Genomic DNA, 21,886 nt, shown 5'->3' with positions numbered 1-21,886 from the left:
AAGTCAGTAAACCTTGGCAACAGATAAGATGTGAGGAATGAGAGATTGTGAAGAATCCAGGATGACTCTTAGGTTGTGAACCTGAAGGATTGGGAAAATGTTGCCTTCTACAATAATAAGGAAGGTAAAAATATGGGGAAAGGACTTAGAGGAAAAAATTATGAAATCTATTTTGGACATATTGACTTTCACATGTCTACTAAACATCCAATTCAATATACTGAAATGCAATTGGAGATGTCAGATTGAAGGTCAACAGAGAGAGTGGGTTGGAAAAGTAGATTTGAGAACAATCAGCAGAGAGGTGATAAATAAATAGAACTGGTGAGATCACCAATATTTAGCAAATAGATTTGAATTTGTGTCTTCTGAACCCAAGTCCAGTTTTCTTTCCACTGCATCATGTTACCTTACCATACTTATTCAACATTTTCCATAAAATCTTATATTCATATAGGGAAAAATGTGTTTAGTAAAGCACTTCGAGTCCCTTAGAGAAAAAGTTTTAATGAAAAGTATTATCCATACAAATTATGGTGTCAGTGACTTTCACATGAAGCTGATTTTTTTTTTCATCAAAAAGTCTGACCTATCCATAATAGAAAGAGAAAGGCCCTAATCTAAGGCATTTTAGAAATTAAAAACTGTGCTACTGCATAATCAGTTTTCTGATTTTTTTTTCATTTTAATTACCTTTCTTCAATGTGGAGAGGAGTAAGGAAAATTCAGGTTTTATTTGTCTTCTTTTTTGCAAAAAGATACTTTTTTCATAAATGGAAAACCAGTCTTTCCATATCCCTTTCAGGGTAGTCACGGCAATTGGAAAAATGGCTATTCTAAGACATCCTTCCCCATTCTGATTGGTCATGTGAATGATCGAGAACAATCCTATTGGTGGAGAATGACTGCCAATCATACTTCCATACTGGCCTGACTGGGATTAATAACAGTTGCATTAGAGAACACTTTTCCAGAGTGGTAGTAGAGCTGGAATAGGACTGTGAGCACCTCAGCAATATTCCTGATCTGTGGTATCTAAACTATAATAGCATTGATATGGGATCCCAGGTGCTCCAGAACTTCCACACAGACTGTGAAGTTGCCATCAATGACCTAGTGAACATGGAGCTGTATGCCAACTATGTCTACCTTTCAGGGGTAAGCACTTGGGTATTTTGATTCATTTAAAGTTATGAGAGATTGGAAGGTTAATATTTTACCCTTTAAGAAACCATTAAATATGATTGAATGTCTACTACTGAGAAGCTTGCTAAGTAGCTGAAGCTCACATATAAATTCTACAAAATATGTGCAATTCATGTCTATAGGTAAAACAATGTGTAGGAAAGTCATATCTTATTTATCTCCTCTGTTTTGAATGTTTTTTCATAAAGACTTAGCAAATTGTGTTCAAGTTGAAATTCAGCCAACAATGATAAATAAACAAACTGCATATCTTGGAAGAACCAGAGCATTTTCTTCCTATTTTTCCATAAGAGAGCACCAAGCAAAGATGCTCATTTGAAAATTTTATATTTTTGTGGAGTCATAAGCTCATAATTTTCTCTTGCATAGGATACAAAGTCGGTAGGATGTAAAGAGGGAGAATTGGATGAGATGTCTAAGATCTCTTCTACTCTATATTTCAAATATATTTCAAATGTCCCCAGTCAAGTAACAGTACTAAATAAAAATATAGAGAAGAAAAAGATGACAAATTATGAACAGAAACAAAATTGTGATTTTTCAAAGATTCATGACCTATAAATCAGCCAGTCAATAAACATTAATTGAGATCCTACCATGTGTCATATATAGTGCCAAGCAAGATCTTATTGAATAATAAATTAAAAGAATTATGCTTCAAAGCTGCAATGAAGAGCAGAGTTGGTATAAGACCTGAGGAAAATGTAAATCTTTCTTCTTTGAGAAAGTATATAAATGGTTACAGACTCTCTTCAGGACTAACTCTGGGATGAAATAAAAGACTTTGAGAAGTAGAAGGCACATAAAGAAACCAGTATCTCAATGTGTCTCTTAATTCCCAACTTGCCTCTCTAAAAACTGGAGAATTTCCCTTAGGATGAGATTGGGGCCTTTTCTTTCAATGAATTGAGCAATCTTACTTCTAATGGTAAAGTTTATTCACTATCTATATTATCAAGTATAATCCAATCAATGTAAGTTCTTTTATTTTTGTTTGCATTTGTTAGGAAAAATTGGTTTACTTGCAACTATTTGTGATGGTCTTTTGTATAAGAAGTATTTGGTGGATCAAACCTTCTAATTTAAGCTTGCAGTACTAAATTCCTCTTTAAGAATTAGCAATCAAAAAACCTGCTTGAATCTTTAAAAAATAATCATTTTCTTAGGTTACCAATTTTGGGGTATAATTCTAATGTAGTACCCCTTTTCTGAAGAGCATGGACAGCCATATGTCCTCTTTTCATGTTCCCCTAAAGGCAAGAATCAAAGTCTCCATTAGAAAAGGGTGGACAAGATTCCTGAGATATCTATTAAAGCCTTCCTGTGAGTCATATTTAGATAAACTTAATGCAGACATACACATAACCAATATGAGTGAAACATATACCTTATACAAAGAAGGGGACAAATCCTGATGGTATCATGGGAAAGTTTTCAGAGCACTCACTATCTTCTTTGGTGTATAGAATAGAACACTAAAAAACAAAAAATAATAAAACAAAAAAGCATTTTAATAGATTTTTTTTAAAAATATTTTTATTTTTAAAGCTCTAATAATAGTTTTAAAGTTAAAATTTAGTTTTTGTTCAATTCTATTCATAGATAAGTCTCTTTCAGTTATTCTATTATTTACCTCTTTGTGTGTTCTCTTAAATTTGAGACAATCCTTCTTTCAATTCTTTCAGCATAAAGTGTGTTTTTTTTAATGATTTCAAAATATTTCTCTTATTTCCAGGCTCAGGCTAAAAAAGATAATCAAAAATGTTTTTTTCTTGGATGGAATTGTTCTTTATCAACAATATCCTTTTTCTACTGTGGCATACACAAATACATTAATAAATGCATACGTTAAAATACATGTGCATACGTATGTATATGGGCATTGGTGCGATGCATTGTGTAAACACATACATATTCAAGTACATATAGATATGCATTGTGTGTCCTTGCATATGCATATTTCCATGTGCACAAACATACACATAAATATACATAAAGTGGTTTGTATCACATGAGAATTAATTGTTAAAATTTCAGTATGACCATTTATACTTCAGAAATTGGCAGACACTATAATTAAGGATTTGATTTATTATTTAACTGTCTAGACTTACAAAAGTGATAGAGAAAATGTTAATAATACAGATTTAATATGAAAATGTGTCATGAATTTTAGATTTGGGGGGAGTCAGTTATTAAGTGCTTAATAGTGCATTACTAACCATGTATATATATACATATATATTTATTTTCATACATGTGCATGTGTATATCAGCATATGTGTATAGTGATGACATGTGTCACACATTTGTATACATATGTATATTGAAATCAATATGACAGTGATAATAATAGCTTAATATTTATAATATAAATATACTTAATATTTATATAGTGCCAACTATGTTCCAAGAACAGTGCTAAGTACTCTATAAATATTATCTAGTTTGATCCTCTCAACAATCAGATGCAAACAGTTGCCAAGGACCACATAGCTAATTGAGGACAGATATGAATTTATGTCTTCCTGACTCTACCTGCTGTGCCACCAATCTGCCTCCCCCATACACAGGTAGGAGAAAGGAATATGCATTAATATAGCATCTACCATGTGCTAGTATTATACTAAGCACTTTTCACAATATCATTTCTGGACAATCTATCCCTGAAGATTCTGGTTCTGTGATCCTAGATATACATTATAACCATTCAGTGCTCTAAGCAGTTTTGTTAAAAGTTTCAGAATAGATTCTGACCTTAATTGGGAGACAAAATTCCTCACCTAGAATCTCTGTACATAGACTAAATTACAAATGCAGTTCATATCTTCCTTTTCATAATATGTATATATACATAAATATGTGTGTATGTATATATACATTTCTATTCATTTACTTATTTATGGGTGCTTGTGTATATTATAGCTTACTCTATGCAGCTCCATGTTTACTTGTTCTTAGATGTGCCTTTTGCCCATTTGTTTCCTGACAATTAAAAAGATAACTTTTATATAGGTATTGATAAATAGCCATGATCCAAGTGTCTTGCTATTGGTATATGCTTATTTATTAATTCTTATTTGTAATAACAGTGGCCTAGGAATGAGAAAGGGGCTTTGAAATGAAGCTATAACATAGGCATGTTGGATAAGATCCCCTAAGCATGATTATTTTTATCTCTAAGATCTATCACTTCTTGAGCTTAATTTAAATAGACGTGATGATTTGGGAAAGGGGGGCAATTCAGGGGGATTAAGGACAGTTACAAAAAAAAGAAACAAAAGTAAAATGTCATTGTTAAAATACTTTTGTTACAAAGGCGAGCCTTTGTAGAAGGGCAAATCTTGGAGTTACTAAAAGTATTTCACAATTTCCTGATGGTAAACCAGCTCATTTTCCTTTTCATATCTTCAATTCCAGGTCCAATTCATAAATAGTTCATGAATAATGTGGCCAATGTACATATATCAATGGGTCAAATCAACCAAAATTCAAAATCAGACATGAAATGAATCCTATGTTGCATTGCTAAATTTTCCTGCAGCCTTGATTTGCACACACACCATGTACACTTTGCACTGTGCACATACAAGCACTGCCAGAAACACTTTGGCTCAGATTTGAGATGGTCACATAAAAATTTCTCTGGTGAAAAGTACTCACAGGTAGAAAAAATTTAAGAAGCCCTGAATTAGTCAATGATTCTGCAACATTCACACTTTGAATTCTGGAAAATAAACCATTTTCATATATTGAGGGTTTCCTCCATGGATAATTAAGCCAATTTTTTGTGAGATTATAAATTCCTAGTAAATTCTGCAATGAACAATTTAGGGCTTGAATAATCAACACAATGTCACAGGCAAATATGAGTACTGAAAAGCTTTACCACCTTTTATAATTGATCTCTTTTCTAATTTGTCTCTAAGAACTTTGCATGATGTTTGGCACATGGTAAATGTTCAATAAATATCTCTTAACGGAATGTTTGGTTGACTAAGCTGGACATTCTCATAAGAGAGGCAAACTTTTCATTATATATTTTCAACTGATAAGCATTTTTTCTGTACTGCCTACCCCTTCTATGTCCAGTGGGAGGGAAAAAGATTAAGAAAAACAAGTGTAGATAGTAAAGTAAAACAAATTCCTATACAGGTCACATCCAGAAATGTATTTCTGATTCTCTACTTTGAGTACTCTACTTTATCATTACTCTGGTATTTGATAAGGAGTACAGATCAGTAGTCTCGACAATAATGCTTGGTCATTGCTTTGATTAGAGTTCTTTAATCTTTAAAATGCTATTAATGTATAAATTGTTTCTCCATTTATATTTATTTTTGTTGTTGTTGAGTCATTCATGTCCAACTATTTGTGACCTCATTTGGGGCTTTCTTGGCAAAGAGATTGGAATGATGTGACTTTTTTTTCTCTAGCTCATTTTACAGATTAGTAAACTGAGGCAAACAGAATTAGGGGACTTGACCTGAATCACACAGCTAATAAGTGTCTGAGAATAGATTTGAACTAAGTTTTTGGACTTCAGACCCAGATTTCACTATCAATTCATACAAGGTTACCCAGATTTCTCTCACAGGTTTATTGTGAGGATTAAATGAATTATTTGTTAAGTGCTAGCATAGTGCCTGACACAAAGAAGGTTCTATATAAATCCTTCCCTCCAAATTCAATTCCAAATGTAGCATTGCTGTGAGATGAGATCTTGGCTTATCTACTATTGTGTTGTCCAAAAATTAAAGAGAATATAGTAACCTTGTGTTTGACAGATGTAAAGATTTAAATTTTGGGTATAAAAACTCATCATTTGGTTAAAGAAAAAGAAAAAAGAAAGAAAAACAAAACTGTTGAGAAAGCCAGAAACAATCTGGCAGAAATTGGGCATACCACATACCAAGAAAAAGTCAAAAAGGAGATATGAGGGGCAGCTAGATGGCGCAGTGTTTAGAGTACCAGACCTGAATCAGGAGGACCTGAGTTCAAATCTAGTCTCAGACATTTAGCACTTCCTGGCTGTGTGACCCTGAGCAAGTCACTTAATCCCAATTGTTTCAGCAGAGAGAGAGACAGAGACAGAGAGAAAGACATGACCTAGATATTAACTGAGCTATCACAAGAAAATTAGAACCTAGAACATGTGATCTATCAAGACACTATCAAGAGATAGAAAGCATTTAAAGTGCAAAAATAAATAACTTTTATTATATTAAATTTTAAAGGGTTTGTAAAAAATAAAACCAGCATAGCAAAGATTAGGAAGAAAGCTCAAAATTGGGTGTAGTGTTCTTTGGTTCGATTTCCTTGGGGGTCTCAGGAGGCAGCCTTCATTTCAGTTCAGCAATCACCACAAGAACAGCCAGGTGTTAAATTCCAAAAGTCTTTATTGTCTCCTTCCCTGATGCTGAGCAGCTTTCTAGAGAGAGCCTTTCAGTTTGGCCTTGGTCTTAGTGGGGGAAGGGCAGGAAGCCAGGCCAGCAACTAGGACCCTGACTGAAGGTCGAAATGAATTTCTGTCTCCTTGGCCCCAAGAGCTTCTTTCCTGCCTCCAGTTCTCTTGTCTTCTCTAACTCTGAATCTGAATGAATCTAGTTGAGGCTCCCAGCTTATATGCTCTATACTGAATATAAATCAATCATTATATCTCTAGAAAACCATTATTTGTTGTAATATTAAATCAATCATACTGAACTTAGAGTACTATTAATCACCATGCTAAACTAGATAACCATTGTCTGATCAATTCCACTTAGTACCTTGTAAGCATCCTTGTTTTAAATTCAGAGTTTTGGCCCATAACATCTCCTACTTTCTTTTGTTTTAGAACATAGGTGGTCATGACCTCCTTGACTTTTCAAGGAGGTGAGAACCCCAAAAAGGAGGTGATCACACCTTCTGTGACTCCTCAAAAAAGGGGTGAAAACACCATAAAAGGAGGTGATCATGCTTTCTCTGATGTCTCAGGGAGATGAACTTTCAAAGACAATCTCTCAGAAAAGGTCTCATTTTTCAGATAATAAAGAACTTTGTCAAATTTATAACAATGTGAGTTATTCTTCAATTGAAAGGGTAAAATGATATGAACAGGCAATTTTTCGATGGAAAAATCAAAGCTGCATCTATATAGCCATATGAAAAAGTGCTCTAAATCATTATTGACTAGAGAAATGAAAATTAAAATAATTTTGAGATAAAAATCTAATATTTATCAGATTAGCTAAAATGATTGATGCCCTTTAGCTGGGAAATGGCTCAACAAGTTTAGGCATATTATTGTGATGGCCAATTACTGTGATATAAGAAATATATAAGCTGGTTGATTTTAGGGGGGGAAAAAAAGCAAGGAAGGATCTATGAAGGAAGATGCTATTCACTCCAGAGAAAGAACTGACAAATAGAAATAGTATATAGTATGGTTTTCCATTATATATATACATATATGTCTGTCTCTATCTGTCTCTGTCTATGTCTCTCTGTCTCTGTCTCTTTCTCTCTATGCTCCCCCTGCCCTCTCTCTCTCTTGCTCTCTCTCTGTCTCTGTGTGTGTGTGTGTGTGTGTCTTTCTCTTTTTCCCTCTGTGTGTATGTGTGTGTGTGTATATATATATATATATATATATATATATATATATATATTTGTATTCAATTGTCTCCTTCACCAAGACAGAGTGGTGAGGAAGGAAGGAAAAAATATAAAGTATACAATAGAAAACAAAAGAAAAGTTATAAGGAAGCATAGAAAAACTGGGTAACTTTGAAAATGATGTGTAATATTTATTACATAAATTTCAAAATATTGTAAACCGTTTGAAATGGAAATTTATTATTTCATATTAAATTCTTTCTACATTCTGTGTACATAAAAAATGTCCTTTTTTCTTTTTTTGGATTTTTAAATGGATAAATTTTTTAAGATTTTAAAAAGTAATATATATTCTAAAATTAGAGCTTCAAGATAGGTATGAATCCGTACCTCTCTTTCTATCTGTCAATGAGAGTGGGCTGAAATAAATTTTGATATAGCACTTACTACATAATATACTGGTTTACAGATGTCTCATCTGAGACTCACAACAACCCTTCAAAGTTAGTATTGTTATTATCCCCATTTACGGTTGAAGAGACTTGATATAAACAGAGGCTTCAGAGACTTCTCCAGGGTTAATAAATGTCTGAGGCTGGATTTGAACTCAGGTCATATTGGTCAAGCCAAGTACTCTATGCATTGTGCCACCTAGCTGTCCTCAAAGGAACTTGATGTGTTCTGACTATTGGATTAATATTTGTGGAGTTAAACTAATTTCACCTGAGACTCAGTGAAGCTCATGGAGAAAAAAAAAAAATTAGCCTTTTGGAAATACTGCATTCAAAATGTCTTCTCCCTTCTTTGAAAAGGCACTAGGTTTTCTGTGGTCCTGGTTTAATTTCTCCAATTGCTTTTTTTGGAATCCTTATCATATTTTTTCTCCTTTCATGTAGGAGCTTTGAATTTCTATTTCAAACATACTTGGGACTATCTTTTTCAGGGTTATTTTGAAGAAGCAATTGATAAACTCCTTCTATTTTAACTTATTCTTTCAGCTTTAATATACTTGAGCAGTTTTTGTTATTGTTGTCATTTGCTTTTGTACTTAAAAAAAATCTTGGCTTTTTTTAAAATCATGGTTTTCAGAAATCAGTGCTTCTTAAATTGTTTCTCACTAACCTGTTTTCCAGATCCCATTGGTTTTTATCAGATAGTTTACATTTTCTTCTAGTTTTTGAAACTTCTTGATTTTGTTCTAATGTATCATTTTGTGTCATCAAGTTATTTCTGCTTGCTTCATACTAGTTTTCAGAACTTGGGTTCTCCTTGGGTTAATCCAGCACTTTTTTTTTTAACCAAACTATTTATTCTCATTCAAATTAATTCCTGGAAAGCTTTGACTTTTTTTTCATTTGTTTCTTTTTGATATTCAAATAGCCTTTATAGAAAGTCACTTTTTTTCTCCTTTTGAATCTCTGCTTCTTTTTGTTTCTGAATTATTACTTCTTTGGGAAGACTTATAGATTTTAATTAATTCCTCTATTACTTGGGGTTTTCTATGGTTTAATCACAAATTAGAATTTGTGCCCACCCAGAGCCAAGCTCTTCTCTCTACTGTAGTTTTGAGTGAGGTCATTGGTATTCATTAGTCTCATGGTAGGTTTTATGTTAACTTCCATTTTCAAAGGATCAGGTTTGTAGTGTTCTCTGTTGGTTTTCTGGAGGTCTTAGGAGCAGCCTTTGTTTCAGTAAAGTAATCACCACAACAATAGCCAGGTGTTAAAGTCCAAAAGTCTTTATTGTCTCCTTGCCTGATGCTCAGCTAGCTTTCTTGTGGTCTTCAGAGGGAACTTGGTTTCAGTGGATAAAATGCAGGAGGACAGGCCAGCCACCACAAGGCTGATGAAGATGGAATGAATCTCTCCTTGGCTCAGAGAGCTTGAGCTCCTGCCTCCAGTCTGCTTGTCTTCTCTGGCTCTGTCTCTGAGCCTCTCAATCTCCCAAGAGAACCACCAAGAGCCTGACTGAAGATGGAATGAATCTCATCCTGTCCTTCCTGGCTGTTATATACTCCGTTATCATAGGTGTAAACCTTGTGGAGTACATGTACCAAGTACATGTACTGAACTAGAGAACTATTAATCGCCATGCTAAGCTAAATAACCATTGTCTTTATCAATTCCACTGAGTTAACACCTTGTAAGAATCCTTGTTTCAGAGTTCTGACCCATAACAAGGTTCTCTCTGGAATTTTTAGGTTCAAATTGTAGATCATTGAGAACTCTCTGCATTGTTTCAGAACTATGTTAGAGCTCTCAGAGTTCCTGAGTGAGGGTTGTCATGGTCTGCGTGCCCAGACTCTGTTGCTTACTGCCTGCTGTTGCCATTATTCTCCAAGGCTTCTAAGGTCCCTCTCTTAGGGAGTTTTTGGACACTATGAGGCTTTTCCCCGGGTCCTCTGCAACTTTATAAACTATCTTGTGCTAGTATTTCAGTCTTATTGATGTGCTTTGTTTTTACATTATGTGTGTTTCCTAACAAGATAGGCAGCTAGGTAGGACTGGACTTGGAATCAGGAAAATTCATCTTCAAGAGTTCAAATATGGCTTCAGATACTTACTAGCTGTGTGACCTGGGGCAAGTCGTTTAACCTCGTTTGCCTCAGTTTCCTCATCTGTAAAGTGAGCTGGAGATTAAATGGCAAGTTGCTCCAGCATCTTGGCTAAGAAAACAACAAATTGGGTCACAAAGAATTGGCTACAACTAAACAATTCCTAACAAAGCAAAACTGATAATAAATACGTCATATAACATTTCACATCTATAGCACCCCATTCCTCTATCTCTTTATTTAAAAACAGATGGACACAGCAATTTATTTTGGTGGGAGGGAAAGGAAAAGAAGAAAAATTATTGAAACAAATATGCATAGTCAAACAGAATACCTGCCCCTACGATTGTATATAATAAATGTGTGTTTCATTTCACATCCTAAATTAATCACATCTAATGTAAAAGACAATGTGCTTCATCATCAGTCCTAAGAAATCATGAATAATCATTGTATTGATCCAAGTTCTTACAGCTTTCAAATCTGTTTGTCTTTACAGTGTTGTCATTATATACACTGTTTTCCTAGTTCTGCTTCTTTTGTTGTTCAGTTTACAAAAGTCCAAAAAGGTTTACTTTTAAAATATAAATTATTCTTCTCTTTCTACTCATTTTACTCTGCGTCCATTCATAGAAATCTTTTCATTTCTTTTTGAAATCTTCTCTTTCATCAAATCTTATACTGTAATAGTAATCCATCATATAAAAAAATCACAAGAACATTTTATCCTTAGGGATAGAAAACACCCCAGCTTGAAGGAAAAAATTTCATATCAGCAGGTAGGCTGCCTGTTGCCATTGGGAAGGATGAGGCAGAAGGGAATATGTGGGAAAGCAAAATTGAAATCAGAGACTTTCTAGGTAGAAAAGCAAAATGGATTTATTATGATCTCATGAGAAAGGACAACTCCCAACAGATAAAGTGTCCTCAGCAGAGAAATGCAAAGCACAAATTTCAAAAAACAGAATTATATAGACTCCGTGGGAAGCTCTCCCCACTCCTGATCCTTCTTCCCATTATCTGGGAGTCCAGACTTCCATTCTAAATGGAATGGAAATCTACTCCAGAGACAATACTAGCCAATGACACACTCTTTACCAATTACTTAATCCTAATGTAGCAAAAAGGATAGGGGGAACAGGGAGTTGTATGTTTATCTAAGAGAAGAGAACACCTGCAGCTTTTGACTATAGCATAAATTGTTACTGCAAAGTTTCATATTATAATTAGGTTATATATAGAGGCCACATTCTTATTCTGAGGTCTTCAGTCAGCTTATACCATTCAGTCTGTCCCTCTTATTTATTAACCTTTGAAGACCTCTCACACCATTTCCTCAACCATTTCATCTTCAGTTTTCAATCCTTCTGTGCCTGATCTGCTAATAAATCCAGTGCCTTTGCCTTATGGCTAGTAATTATTTCAACCATGACCTGGAGTCTAATGAGCCTTTTTAGCATATAAATGGGGGTTCTGTACTTCCAACTTCCATCCTGGGCCCAAGTGGTTGGACCATAGGTCTGGATGATCCTTTCTGGGGACCACCTATCATCCCCCAGTAATGCATATGATTGGGGTTTTCTATGGTTTAATCACCAACATGGCTTTAGTTCCCAAATTAGAATTTATGCCCACCCAGAGCCATGCTCTTCTCCCTAGTGTAGTTTTGAGAGAGGTCATTGGTATTCATTAGTGTCATGCTAGGTTTTGTGTTGACTTCCATTTTCATAAATAATGCCTATCACAAAAGTCAACAACAACAAAAATGCTAAAAGAAACAGATCACTAATCTTCTTTCTATTTATGCATTCAAGACTCAGGTATCCATCTGGTGGGAGGTAAATTCTTTCTCAGTTTTAACTTTAAATCACCAGAATGGTTTGAGTTCACAGTGTGCTCCCTCGGAGGGGTAATTGGTCTTTTGACCCACTTGCAGTGGGTCCAGTCCTTCTTGGTCCTCACAGTGGTATCAGAAATCAGCAAGATTTGGAAAGATTCCTTCCAGCAGGGAGGGAGTTTTTCTTCTTTTCACATCTGGATCACCACCCAGTCTTCAGGCTGGAATTGATGCACAGGGAATCCCAGTGGTGGAGTCTCAGCAATCAGTCCTTTATTCTGTAACACAATCAAATGTGTTTTTTTTTTTCCAGAGAGCACACATAATTCCTGAGTAATTTATCTCTACTATCAAATATGGGGCCCCAGTTTCCTTCTCCTCTTCCTGATAAGGATTTCCAAAGAGGAGCTTGTAAGGTGAAAAACCAATTTTCACCAATCCAATTCTCAGATCCTAATTCTAAGGGGAAGGCATTTATTCCATGTCAATTGTGTTTCTAATGCCAATTTAGTAAGTTGCCTCTTGATCTCCTGGTTCATTCTTTCCACTTTACCTAAGGAAGGAGAGTGCTAAGGAGTATGAACCTCCCAGATAATATCTGAGACCTGAGCCAGGTACTAAAGAACCATACAGGTAAAATGAGTTTCCTGGTCCAAATCTATTCTCTCCATCATCTCATACATGGGAACATGTATGATTGGAACATGTTCCAATAAGATCTTATTAACTGCCCAGGCAGTAGCCTGAGTGACCAGAAAAGCTTCTACCCATGAAGTCAAATGGTTTACTATGACAAGCAACTATTTGAGGTAACCCAAGAAGGACAGCTTAGTAAAATCCACCTGTATACTCTGAAAAGATCAAATTCCCATACATCTTTCTCCTGCTGGTCCCTGTCACTGAGCAGACTTATTTGTCCTTAGACAAAAAAGGCAACTATCCACCAGTTGGTGCACAAAGGTATATAGATCAGGGGATAGAAGCCAGGTCAAGACTGCATCAGACAGCTTTTGGACATCCCAGTGGCTGCCCTGGTAAAACTGCTATAAAATCTGCCTCATATTTGCCTTGTGAAATACTCCGACCTTCAGGAAGATACCATTGACGATTATAGTCCTCCTGGGCTCTCAAATCTCAGGCCTGTCATTTCTCTTCTTCTAACAATGGTAGAATGGCTAGACTCAGGAGAAAAGGAGAAATCAAGACTAATATAGATTAGCCCATTAGGTTCCTCATTCCCTCCCCTCCTTGCTTCCTCATCTGCAAAGTAGTTTCCCCTAGCTTCAAAGGGCTGACTAGATTGATGCCCATTCACATGTACTCAAGCAAGTACTAAGAAGTTTTTCCAAACTTGTAGTAACAATGTAGTGTGAAGTAGTTCCTTGATCTTGCTATTGACCATACCTCTCTCTTCCTAATTTTTTTTTTTCCAAACTACTCCCAGGCATACTTATTCCCTCTTTCTTTTCCAATAACTTCAGGGCTTGATTAAGCACTTCTGGGCAGACCATGTTTTAGGCAATCCACTAGCTTCAACTATAGCACTCCTGTCTCCATCAATTATAGCATATCCATTGCTTACTTTTCCTTCCACCACTCAGAAGGATCATCTATAAATAAATTACTAACCCTAGCATTAGGGTATTGAAGGGAGATTGACTCTGACCACTTTGTTTGGATCTTTCAGTCTGATTCTTATAGGGATTGTGTTTATTTGGCCAAGGCCAAACTTGGGATTAATTCTGTTTTCTTCCTCCTCTTTCAATAACAACAATCTCATTGGTATAATCTGAGTCCCCTGTGCTATTAATTGGATAGACAATTTGGTAATCAAATCTCTTCCTAATACATTTACACCTGCCTCTGGGACAAGCAGAAACTTCCCAGAGTCAGCACTCCAGTACATTCTAGTTCCAAAACCTCAATAAGAAGTACAATAAAATTTTCTTCTTTCACACCCTAAATTAAGAAAGGTTTTTTTTTGAACAATTAGGACTCTTGGGGCAATTGAGAGGATGTAGTGGTCCCAGTAACTATCAAGAAAACTAATTTCTCCTTGCCTGACTCTTCTCTTAAATTTATCAAGGGTTCTGGGTGGGTTGTTTTGATAAACCCCTGATACCCCAAATCTTCCAATTCCATAAAGGAGAAGATCTTTTGCTCTTGCTTCCTTTGTGGGCCATCCCTCTTTATATGTTCTTCCAGTCCACATTCAAAAAAGATCAATAGGATCTACCCTAGGCACCCTCTCTCTCTATTCTTACTCATAGGTTGGAATCCAGGATAATTGTTTCCTTGATTTCTGCCTCTACCAGACTATCCTTGGCTCCCATTATAGATTTAACTACTCTCTGTATAATTTGAAACATGACCTTAGTTTGTTCTTCCTGTTGTTTAGAGACTGTAACATGATTTGAATATTCCTTTCTCTTTCTTTCTTTTCCTCAGTCCCTCTGGCTCCATATACTTCCTAGGCCTTCTTCAATAATTTGTGCAAGGGCTTAGTTTGCTGTCCTTCTTGCTTCTGAAGTTTTTTTTTATTTTTGTCTGGTCATGAATTTGTGACAAAATATATTCTCAGCAGACTCTTGGCAGTGGCATCATTTTATCCTAATCCTTAATACTTCCTCATGTGTTGCTTGAGTCTATTTAGAAAGACTGAGGGGGGTCTCTTCCTTTTCTTGCCTAATTTCTTTTACTTTATTCATATTTTGACTTCTAGGGACTGCAATTCCAATACCTCTAACAATCATCTAAATAAAGACCAAAGTCCCTCACACTTTCTCTATGAGCTGGATTGTTATAATCCCAATTGAGGTCCTGAAGTGGGAAGTTTTGTTCTCCCCTGGGGCATCCCTTTGCAATTGGATGGCCATCATATCAGGTTCTCATTGCAGCTCTCCTAATCTGCCTTTGTTCTTATGGTGAAAAGGATCCCTAAGATTGACATCAACTCCATCCAGATGTATATGTAAGGACCAAGGAATTGGTCAAATAATTCTGCTACCTCGGATGGATCTTCTAAAAGGTCTTTCAGTTCTTTTTTTTTTTTAATTTCTCACTTCCATGCTACTCTGGAGAGCATTCACAAACCCAATTCTTCCCTGGGTGAATGGGACTTCCCTAAGTAGAAATATGTTAGTCTTTGTGGGGAGGAGAAAGTTCTCTTAATCTTTTATTATTTGCTTAAGTTCCTTCTGAATAGGTCTTTAGGGAGAGGGAATAGATGGTGGTTCTAAATAAATCAATTTCCCATTCTTGCTCCCTCCTTGGGGTGGAGACAAGTAAGAGAGTTTCAGAGCTACAGCCATAGGAGGAGTGGTATAGGGAGACATAGGAAGGAGGCAGTATCATAAGTGGGTACCAAGATTGGGGTTTCTCTGGCTCCTTTTCCTCTTCCTTTAATAAAAATTGTCCCATAGTCAGCAGCCACATGGCTACATACTCACTTTTCTCAGAATTAAATGGCTTCTTTGAATTTACATATCAATTCAATTGTTGGCACACCCAGTCTTCAGAGGAAGACTGTTGGTTAGAAGACATTTCCTCCAATGGGGCACCTGCCCAAACAAAACAACAATATTTAATCATTTTCTTTTTGTCCTTTCTTTAATATTTTGGTACTACATTCCAATTCTTAAGTTTGTTTCCTAAACAGCTATCTTCCAGGACACTAGATAGGTTTTTTTTAGAGGCAGCTACTTTAGATTATTTCTTTCCCATGGTTCACAGTGTCTTGCCCTTTTGATGGAGAACTCACCTAATCTTACCAAAGGGAAATAGGAGCACTCTTATGAATTAAACCACCTAGAATCTCCCAATTCCAGTCATCCAGGCAGCTCTCCAGTTCTTGCCAAAAGGAGGGCACTTTTACAGACTTGAACCACTTAGAGTCTCCCAATTTACCGGTTCTTGCTTACCTGGGTGGTGCACACAACTTACTGTCCCCAATTCCTAAATTTTTTCTGCTGCCTTATCTCATGAATTGAATAAATTATCTATCTTTGCTAACCTGATCCGGAGCTCTGCTTAATTTTATGTTTGCTTTCTCTGAGTATCTCTTCTTGGGAATTTATCTAATCAGAGCCAGAGTTCCCAAGTTGAGTCCAAGGACCATCAGAGAACTCTCCAGTGGGCCCCTGCTCAAGGATTTAGTATAGGAAAGACCCCTCACAAACAGGAAATATCCCAGACAAGCCCCCAGATCTGTGTGGGAAAGTGTCAACTCCAACCCAAATTGAAATCGGAGACTCTCAAGGTAGAAAAGCAAAAAGGATTTATTACAATCTCATGAAAAAGGACAACTCCCTATAGACAAGGTATCATCAGCAGAAGAATGCAAAATACAAGCTGCATAACACAGGATTATATAGACCCTAAGGGAAGTCCTCCCATTCTTGGCCTTTCTTTCCTTTAGCTAGGAGTTCAAACTCCCATTCTAAATATGGAAATTTATCCCAGAAACAAAGAATACTAGCCAATAACACATTCTTTACCATAGTAGGAACTTAATGCTAATGTAGTGAAAAGGACAGGGGTAACAGGAGTGAAATGATAAGTGAACATGTGTGGCTATCGGCTATAGAACAATTTGTTATTGCAATTTTTCAAGTTATAATTAAGGTATAGATTGAGTTGACATTCTTACTCTAAGGTCTTCACTTAATACCATTCAGGAAGATAAGCCCTTGCTTATTTATCTTACAATGCAAATATTTGTTAACTTCCACAGTCAAGAAATTATTCTTTTTGAAGGAGAAAATAAAAACAAAAAAGGTTAAATTTTCTCTATGATTTCCTATCATTTCTTCCACTAAAGCAATAATTAGCCAAATTCAAGTCTTGTTCATTTTCTTGCAGCCAACATACTTTGCATAAGCTGATCTTAGTATTAATTGAAAAACCCAATTCATTTGTAGTTTTAGCCTTTTTTTTAAAAGGTCATGCTGCTCTTGTGAATTGTTACTCAGTAACAATTTAACTCAGTAACAAGTTAACTCAGTTAGTCACAATTAACATAATGAAATATATAAAACTTAAAATTCTTTTCTCTTCCTCCCCCTTTAGGGGGATCCACAAATTCTATTCCATCAAAGGAGGACAACTTTTGGTTTAATTGAGGATTAAAGGAAGGGTCTTTTTTCATGCAAAGGAAAGAGCAATAGATCCCTAGGGAGAACTTTGAATCTCCATGGTAAAGAAAGTGACTAGTGGAAAACCTAATCAGAAGAAAGGGAGAATCTGGTCTAAGGAAAGATCACTAGGGTAAAGAACAGGCCCTCTACTAAATTTGTTCCACAGAGTAGGGAGAGAGAATTCAACTCCTAAAATTTTAGCAGCAAAAATGAGCAAATGAAAAACAAACAAAAGGACTCTTATCATATTAAGGATAACCAATCCATAATAAACTTTCAAATAAATATAGAATTTGATAGCATAGTAAAAACCTACTTTTCAGTAACCTGAATTCAGTCAGTGTTTTTTGTGCTTGGGGACAACTCTTCACTCTTTTTTAAATGAATATATATTTTCAAAAATATTGATATGGGTTGGAAATTCCTCCCTGAGTTACATAGGTTTGACCATGTACTCTTCTACTCAACTAACTCTAGGGGCTCATCACCTCCAGGATCACATGCAAAATCTTCTGTTGGTGTTCAAAGACTTTCATAAGCAACCTTCCAACCCCCCCAAAACACCCCCATTTCCTACAAATACCTTTCCAATCTTCTCATATCTTAGTCCCCACTACATTCTATTTGATCCAGTGACACTGTCTTCTTTGCTATTCCATAAACAAGACATTCCATTCCAGCTTCTGCCATTTTCTCTGGCTGACAACTTCATGTTTAAAATGTTTTCCCTGCTCATCTTCACTTCCTGACTTCCTTCAAGTCCCAACTAAAATCCTTTCTTCTACAAATTCTACCTAATTTCTTGATTCTAGAATCTTCCCATTGTTACTTATTTCTTATTTATTTCATATATAAATTGTACATTTTTTGTTTTCTTGTCTAATCCATTAGACTGTGAGCTCCTTGTGGGCAGGGACTATCTTTGCCAACACACAATAGGCACTTAAATGCATATCTACTGACTGACTTATTGAACAACCCTATTTATCTTCCCTTTTGTCTCTGCCCATCAGGCCTACTTCTTTGACAGGGATGATGTGGCCTTATACCACTTCAAAACATTCTCAAAGAATCAATCTGATAAGAAGCTGGAACATGCTCAAAAATTACTGAAATACTTAAATAAGAGAGGAGGCCATATTGTCCTACAGGACATAAAGGTGAGAGTTAAACCTTATGGGATAATATAGAGTCAGAAAAATGGAATGATTTCTTTAGGGATCTTAAAGACCCTTGCAAATAAAAGCCTATTCTTCAGGCCAGTTAATTTACAATCCTGCAAAACCCAAAAACACTACATAATTTTAGCATTGTCAATTCACCTCTTGGCTATATATCCAGCTTCTATCCTTTCCCATTCTAAAAAGAAAGACAATATGTCTGCACGTGTTAAATACATCACCCCCAATTTAATTAGAATAATAATACTTGTAGATTTATATATGGAAGTGACTTTAGAGTCATCTGGTTTAACTCAATCATTTTACAGATATTGAAACTTAGGCCAAAATCAAACAAGTGGCTTGCCAAAGATATGAACCTAGTGAGATATGGTCTTTTCTTAGATATATTGTTGTTGCTGTTGTTTGTCCTTGGTTCTCGAAGAGGGCTATGAAGTCAGAAAGGTAATGCCATGACTTGGAAGTGAATTGGATTTAAGTGAGGGAGGGCTGTGCAAAGTCACCTGTCTCACTTTCTCCTCCAGAGCCATTTGGATCCAGTGGCAAGATATAAATCAGGATGACTGGAGTTGACTTAAAAAGGCCAAGATTTCCCACTGTATCCAGTCATCCTGCTCTTTGGTGTATGACAGAGTTAGGCCATAGGGGATAGAGGAACCACACTGGAAATCAAGAAAACTCAAGTGCAAATCTTACCTCAGACACTTGCTAGTTGTGTGACCTTTGGCAAATCAACTTTAAAACTCTCTCAGTCTCAGTTCTTAATTTGAAAAACAAGAATGACAATAACACTTATAAACAGGATTGTTGTGAGGATTGTCTGAGATAACAGATTTTAATTAATTTGCAAACCATAAAGTGCTATATAGATGTGAGCTATCTCTTGCACCATTTCTCATATTATTATATATAATAGATATTCTAATACTATTATAGTGGTTAAAGCATTGAAGCCAGGAACATCTGAACTCAAAAATCTGTTTTATTTAGTTACTATCTCTTTGACCATTGGCATGGTTCTTGAGCTCTTAAGTCTCAAGGAATTTACTCTTTTTACTAAGTAATAGACCAGATGAGATTTACTGGATAGAGGAAGTTATCATAAAAAGTACCTATGCCTGCTTTAAATTAGGACTGTACTGATCTGCACTTTTAGGTGTTTATTGATTTACTCAATGATTAAAATAATCCTCACACTTAGGTTTAAAATATAAGTCTGTATTTTAAAAGAAAGGAGTTCGTGATTCTCAGTCATTCTCTGATTGAATTTGAACAGAAACCAGAGCGTGATGAATGGAGAAATAGCCTAGAAGTCCTAGAAATAGTCATGAAGATGGAAAAGAAAATAAATCAAGCCTTACTAAACCTGCACAATCTAGCAATGGAAAAAAGTGATCCACATGTAAGTATAGCCATAGAATTTCTGTTGCGCATTTTCACATTCCGTTTAGAATACATTTGTGTAACTAACGTATATAAGCTCTTACCTTGGAAACATTTTTTGAAAAAAATCTCTGTAAGAAGATCTTTGGTGAGATACCAAAGAAACATAGTCAACCAAGGGTCATAAATTAGACACTTTATTATTCCCAGACATGCCATCATTCGACTCATCAGATCTTCAATTCCATAGGCAAGTTCGGCTAGTGGCTCCCACATATTATCAGAAGCATATACCTGGGAGAGCACACAGAGGTTTCTAAGCTGATAGCTGATTGTTGTTGCTGGTCTTATTCAGAGGGACCAAGTGGAAGGTAAACATTGGAAGCAATTAATCAGCGATGACCTGGTCTACAACTCTTTTTATCTATCACAAGGACATTGTGGTTTAGAAAGCTTGCTAACCTTGCAAAGAAGGATTAGAAGAAGTTTGATAAACTGATTATGATCAAGAGAATCTTGCATTTCTTGACTAAATCAAGCTGACTAAGCCAGTTATTAGGCACATAGGAAATTCCTACTACATAGAGAAGTAATTCAGAGATCAAACCTGGAATCATTTTTGTCAGCTGGGCCAATCCCATAACATTTAAAGCAACCCATTTGCCTTCACTATCAGAGATGTTAATGAAAAAGGCAATATATTTGGATTATTTCTACTTGGAAAGGATTCTCCTAAGGATAGTATTCCATTCCTTCCTGTTTCTCTCTATATCCTAATGAAAATGCTTCCTGGCACAGTACTGCATTCATGATCATATTATTCATGGGATTTCTTGCTTTTGATTTTTTAGCTTTGTGACTTCCTGGAGCGGGAGTATCTAGATGAGCAGGTGACTATTATCAAATGTCTTGGAGAGTATATCACCAACATGAGGAGGCTGGGAGCTCCTGAGAGTGGCCTTGGAGAATATCTATTTGACAAGCTCACCCTAGGAGACAGCTATTGAAATCTCTATATTGTAGTAAAAGCTTGTTCTTGCTAATATCACACTATGATAAAAGTCCTAAAGAAAAATTATTTTTTTGTGTGTGCATGAAAATAAAGCTTAGTATTTAAACCATTGTGGCCATAGCTCTATTTATTTTGTTATACTTATAAAGATATATATAACACATAAATATATATAATTTAAGAAAAATTAAATACCTCCATAAACTAATCTCCAATTACATTGAACCAAAATTATCTATTGAAACAGTAATTATTTAAATTCTTCATTTTGTAAATAGCAAAGATTTGAGATTAAGAAGAAGGGGTCTTCCTGATTGCAGTTAGGGAAAGGTATTGGGCAGGCTTCTAAATTCTCTTAAAATTTTTTAAATCATCAGATGATTTGGAGTATTAATACAAGAGAATGAACTAAATGATTTTTAGCTCTATAAAGCCATAAAATAACCCAACAATTTTCAAGCTTTCTCCTTAAATATAGTACTTCACAGTCCAATAAACAAAGATCTGCATGAGAACTTTAAAAACCCTGGAAAAATAATTGCATATTGTTGTAATCTGAAGCAAAAATACGATATAGCTTTTACATTTTAAATTAATGTAACCTTTAAATAATTTTTTCTTTCTCTTTCTCTTTCTCTCTCTCTCTCTCTCTCTCTTTCTCTCTCTTCATCTCCTGTGACGACTGTGCTAGCACCCAGGATACCTTAAAATCAGCTGGAGTCAGGATAAGCAAAAGTCCTTACTTAGTCTTTATTCTTGGTCTTTAGGGGTAGAAGTGAAGGGGATGGAAGCAGAATCTCCACAACCGCCTTCCTCCTCGTCCACCGCAAAAGTGATCCTGGCTAGTCTTACTCCATTCCCTAGTCCCTCCTACAATCTCTCTGTATACACCAATCACTGAGCCAGCACAAGATAGTGGGAAGGGCCATTTTCCAAGCATCTGCCCATAGAGTATTGTCCAATCAGTAGTTAGCCTCAAGT

The 21,886-nt window shown here is 35.7% G+C and overlaps 1 protein-coding gene across 1 annotated transcript; it reads left to right on the top strand.

Moving 5' to 3' along the window:
* The first annotated feature begins 917 nt into the window (after positions 1 to 917).
* Positions 918 to 21,019, top strand: FTHL17 (ferritin heavy chain like 17). Its single transcript, XM_003763484.3, has 4 exons — positions 918 to 1,158; positions 18,343 to 18,489; positions 19,787 to 19,912; positions 20,745 to 21,019. Exons 1-4 carry the CDS (start codon positions 1,057 to 1,059, stop codon positions 20,898 to 20,900), a joined length of 531 nt encoding a protein of 176 aa, XP_003763532.1. The 5' UTR covers positions 918 to 1,056; the 3' UTR covers positions 20,901 to 21,019.
* The last annotated feature ends 867 nt before the right edge of the window (positions 21,020 to 21,886 follow it).

Source organism: Sarcophilus harrisii, chromosome 3 (genome assembly GCF_902635505.1).
Source record: "Sarcophilus harrisii chromosome 3, mSarHar1.11, whole genome shotgun sequence".
In the NCBI taxonomy this organism is placed as follows: Eukaryota; Metazoa; Chordata; class Mammalia; order Dasyuromorphia; family Dasyuridae; genus Sarcophilus; species Sarcophilus harrisii.
The sequence above is the reverse complement of the archived record's forward strand: the minus strand, read 5'-3'. Positions and strand labels throughout refer to the sequence as shown.

Coding starts and splice junctions, on each gene's coding strand:
- FTHL17 (XM_003763484.3), top strand. CDS start 1,057: ATGGGATCCCAGGTGCTCCAGAACTTCCACACAGACTGTGAAGTTGCC. Junction 1,159..18,342: donor ACTATGTCTACCTTTCAGGG/GTAAGCACTTGG, acceptor TCTGCCCATCAG/GCCTACTTCTTTGACAGGGA. Junction 19,913..20,744: donor TGGAAAAAAGTGATCCACAT/GTAAGTATAGCC, acceptor TTGATTTTTTAG/CTTTGTGACTTCCTGGAGCG.